General features: G+C 36.3%; 1 protein-coding gene across 1 annotated transcript in view; it reads left to right on the top strand.

Annotated features, from left to right (window-relative positions):
- SENP1 (SUMO1/sentrin specific peptidase 1) overlaps positions 1-4,193 on the top strand; it is a 78,914-nt gene that overhangs the window by 6,967 nt on the left and 67,754 nt on the right. The window contains exons 3-4 of the mRNA XM_023515367.1: positions 738-868; positions 1,702-1,786. Coding sequence (XP_023371135.1) covers positions 738-868; positions 1,702-1,786 — 216 coding nt within the window. The remainder of the gene's footprint in view (positions 1-737; positions 869-1,701; positions 1,787-4,193) is intronic.

The following is a 4,193-nucleotide window of genomic DNA, read 5'->3' as shown; positions in this document are numbered from 1 at the left end:
GTCTCCTGCCTCAGCCTCCCAAGTAGCTGGGACTACAGGCGCCTGCCACAACGCCTGGCCATTTTTTGGTTGCAGCCATCATTGTTTGGTGGGCCCAGGCTGGGGATTCGAACCCACCACCTTAGGTGTATGTGGCTGGCTCCTTAGCCGCTTGAGCCACAGGCGCTGAGCCTTTTTAATTATTTTTAATTAAAATTTTATTTTAATTTTTTTTTGAGATAAGAGTCTCACTATGTTGCCCTCGGTAGAGTGCTGTAGGGTCACAGCTCACAGTAACATCAAACTCCTGGGCTTAAGCTATTCACTTGCCTCAGCTTCCCAAGTAGCTGGGACTACAGATGCCCACCACAATGCTTGGCTATTTTTGTTGTTGTTCTCATTGTTGTTTAGCAGGCTCAGGCTGGGTTGGACCCCACCAGCCTCAGTGCCTTTGCCGGTGCCCTAACCATTGAGCTATGGGTGTGGAGCTGAAAATTTTATTTTTTTAAAATAAAACTTTAAATTATTTTTATATATGTACAAGTTTCAATCAGTCAATTGTAGATGAGCCAATTTCTGCACATGGGCCTCTTTTGAAAATGACTTTTTGAGACATCTTGCCAATGGTTAGCCATGAAGGAGAAGTTTTATTTGAGTCTTGTTCTTTGTGAATCTTTTTATTAGGTGAAAAGACTGGTTCGTAGGAAAAACATACTAAAGAATTTTGTGACTTGAACTAATCTAGACTCTTTCCCCAGATGATATTGCTGATAGGATGAGGATGGATGCTGGAGAAGTAACTTTAGTGAACCACAACTCCATATTCAAAACTCACCTCCTGCCACAAGCAGGTTTTCCAGAGGACCAGCTTTCACTTTCTGACCAGCAGGTTAGGAATAATTTTCTTCCATTAATTATTTTGGTTCATCATAAATTTTTATCTAATGTTGTTTAAAGCCACACTCAAAAATACAAGTATGTGTACATTTCTTATAATTAACAATTATTGTCTTTAGAATTCTGCTTGATACATTAAAGTTAAGACAAAAAAGGTAGGCCAGGTGTGGTGGCTCATGTCTGTAGTCCCAGCATTCTTTGGAGGCTGAAGTGGGTGGATTGCTTGAGCTCAGGAGTTTGACACCAGCCTGAAGAAGAGTAAGACCCTATCTCTTCTTAAAAATAGAAAAGTAAAAAGAAAAAAATAGAAAAGAAACTAGCCAAGCATTGTGGTGGGTGCCTGTAGTCCCAGTTATTCAGGAGGCTGAGGCAAGAGGATTTCTTGAACCCCAGAGTTTGAGGTTGCTATGAGCTACGATGTCACAGCACTCTAACCAGAGCACAGCGTAAGACTATGTTTCAAAAAAAAGAAAATAAGAAAAGACAAACCAAGCTATATATGAGTTCCTTGAGAACAGTACCTTTTGGAAAACTCTTCATTGTTCCCCTGAATATTATAATTACCAATACACAGGTCATTGTTCTTCTCTATAGTATTGATATGTACATGTAATGGGTGTCTATGACCTATGAAAATTAGGTCATCTTAAGGGGTCAGTGTAGGGAGGTAGTCAACTATGGAAGTTCCACTGTATTTATGCTATATATAATTAATTATGAGTTCTAGATATGTTATGGTCTTATTTAAATATATATTTTTCCTAGTATAAATTTTTATTTTGTTGTCAAAAATGTGATTTAAGAAAAATCTTTTGCTTTGTTTAGATTTTACCTTCTGGGCAAGGAAATTTGGACCGATCTTTTACATGTTCCATAAGAAGTGCAGCTTATAACCCAAGTTATTTCTCAGGTATGACACATTACTTGGAGTCAAGGCACTTATACCTTTCAGATTTCTTCTTTGTAAATAGTTTGTTTTTATCATCTCTAAAAGTAAAAACATTATTAAAAGCAAAATGATATTTTCTCTATTTTTGTCATTTTTATCATTTTAAAAGCTTCTTATGTGTATGTATGTGGTTGCTATAATACTTTAATAATCGAGTCTCAACCAAATATTAGTTTTTTAGTGGGAAAGTATTTTTGGAATTATTCTACTCATCTATTTGCCATTGTAAATAACAATATAGCTTTGTTTTTGCTTTTTACTTTTTTGGTGAATGTGTGTATATGATATAAAGGGTATTTATTTGCATTAATTTAAACCACAGAGCAAATTTATTTCTATCTTGCTTGAAACCATGAAACCTGAAAATTTACTTCTGCCCAAGCTTGTTCCTCTCTCAGGGCTGGAAATGTTAATTACACGTTTCTGTCTAGTACCTGCCACAGCCATATGCTTGCATATTCGAGGGCTTGCCTGTTGAGTTTGTGATCCATGACAGAAGTCAGCATTCTCTAGTCTAGGCTGTTCCTGTCCCGTGGTCTGCCTGACTTATCATCTGCCACCTTCCTAAGGTTTGAACTTCCAACATCTTCTGTTTCTGCCTTGGGAGACTCAGAGTTTTTGTTGGTAGACTTTTAGCACTAGGACTTAAATTATAGTAGTCTTCCAAAGTCTTTTCACTCCTCATGCTTCAGTCTCCTCACATACCACAAATATAGGGATACTTGTAATACCTACCATTGAACCTGTTTCAATGGGATTTTTATAAGGATAAATTGAGATGATAAATATGAAATGCAGATAATAATTCTTATTATTTGGCTTCCTCAGGATTATTTGTCAGCAAGATGAGATCTTTCCTAAAAAGATGTTAGCATGATGCTCCTTTAGATTTATATTATATATAATTGTTATTTAGCTATGTGGTACTTTATTTACGCAGGGTACTGAATTTCCTTTCTTGGTATGGGCAGCAGTCTCCACATAGTATATGCATAATTTATAGAGAAAAATCGGTTTTCTCAGAGAGTAACTCTATATCATTATTGAAAAGGCCTTTTTGATGAATGGAGAGCCTGAAATCTGGTTTGATAGCTTGTTATTAATCCTAGAGGGATTAATGAAATCAGATCATCAGTATTTCTATTACAACTCAGGCTAGGTTTGCTTATAATTTCATATGCCAGTTTGCCATTGGATAGTATCTTTGCTTTAAGTTTAAAGTAATTGCTTAATAATAAACAATTATATAGAAGATTACACTCAAAGTCCCCTGATTATAATTCAGTTCTTATTTATTTATTTATTTATTTATTTATTTGAGACAGGGTCTCACTTGTCACCTGTGGTGGAGTGCTGTGGTGTCACAGCTCACAGCAACCTCAAACTCTTGGGCTCTAGTGATTCTCTTGCCTCAGCCTTCCAAGTAGCTGGGACTACAGGCACACTCCATAGTGCCTGGCCTTTTTTAGAGACAAGGTCTTGCTCTGGCTCAGGCTGGTCTCCAACCCGTGAGCTCAGGCAATCCACCTGCCTCAACCTCCCAAATGCTAGGATTATAGATGTGAGCCACCGTGTCCGGCATTCAGTTTTTATTTAACCCAGGTCTTTGGCCTCTTCTGGTTATCTGTGTGTGCATGGTACACACTGTATGATTTGACACATACAGTATTTTTTTGAATTCAATATTTTTAATTTTATATTTTTATGTATTAATATATTCTTCATATTTACCATTTTCTCTTAATTTCTGATCTGTGAAGTTGACATGTACATTCATAATCCCTTATGTACAATTTCGAAACTCCCAAAGCTTTAAAAACAAAACAAAAAATTTATGAATCATTTGGTATTAAACCTAACTTGTAGGGTGGTGCCTGTGGTTCAAGGTGTAGGGTGCCAGCCCCATAGGCCGAGGGTGGTGGGTTCAAACCCAGCCCTGGCCAAAAAAAAAAAAAAAAACCTAACTTGTATTTATTCCTCGGCAAAACCTATATTAACTGACATGAAACTGTTTATATTTTGTCTTTATTTACCTATATAAATATGAGTATTTGCACATTTTGCTGCAAATTTTTCAGTATGTTTGATTAAACAGAGTACTCTTCCACATTATAATACTTGAAATTATTACATGGTATACCTGGATACCTTTCTAAAATTCCAAACATTTTAAATTCAGAATTGCAACTGGACCCAGGGGTTTATGATTTGTGATAATGGGCCTCTGCCTTCCTTTGCTTCATTTTCTGTATGGTTTAGGTGTACTTTCACCCTTAACTACTTTTAGCTATTATTAATAACATGACTTTAAAACATTTGTATACGTAGCTTTTCTCTTTTAAATTTCAGAAGACCTTTGATATTCACA

The sequence above is a fragment of the Otolemur garnettii genome, unplaced genomic scaffold (assembly GCF_000181295.1).
Source record: "Otolemur garnettii isolate 467f Iridium unplaced genomic scaffold, OtoGar3 scaffold00070, whole genome shotgun sequence".
Classification (NCBI taxonomy): Eukaryota; Metazoa; Chordata; class Mammalia; order Primates; family Galagidae; genus Otolemur; species Otolemur garnettii.
Note: the sequence above shows the minus strand (reverse complement) of the source record. Positions and strands in the feature narration are given on the sequence as shown.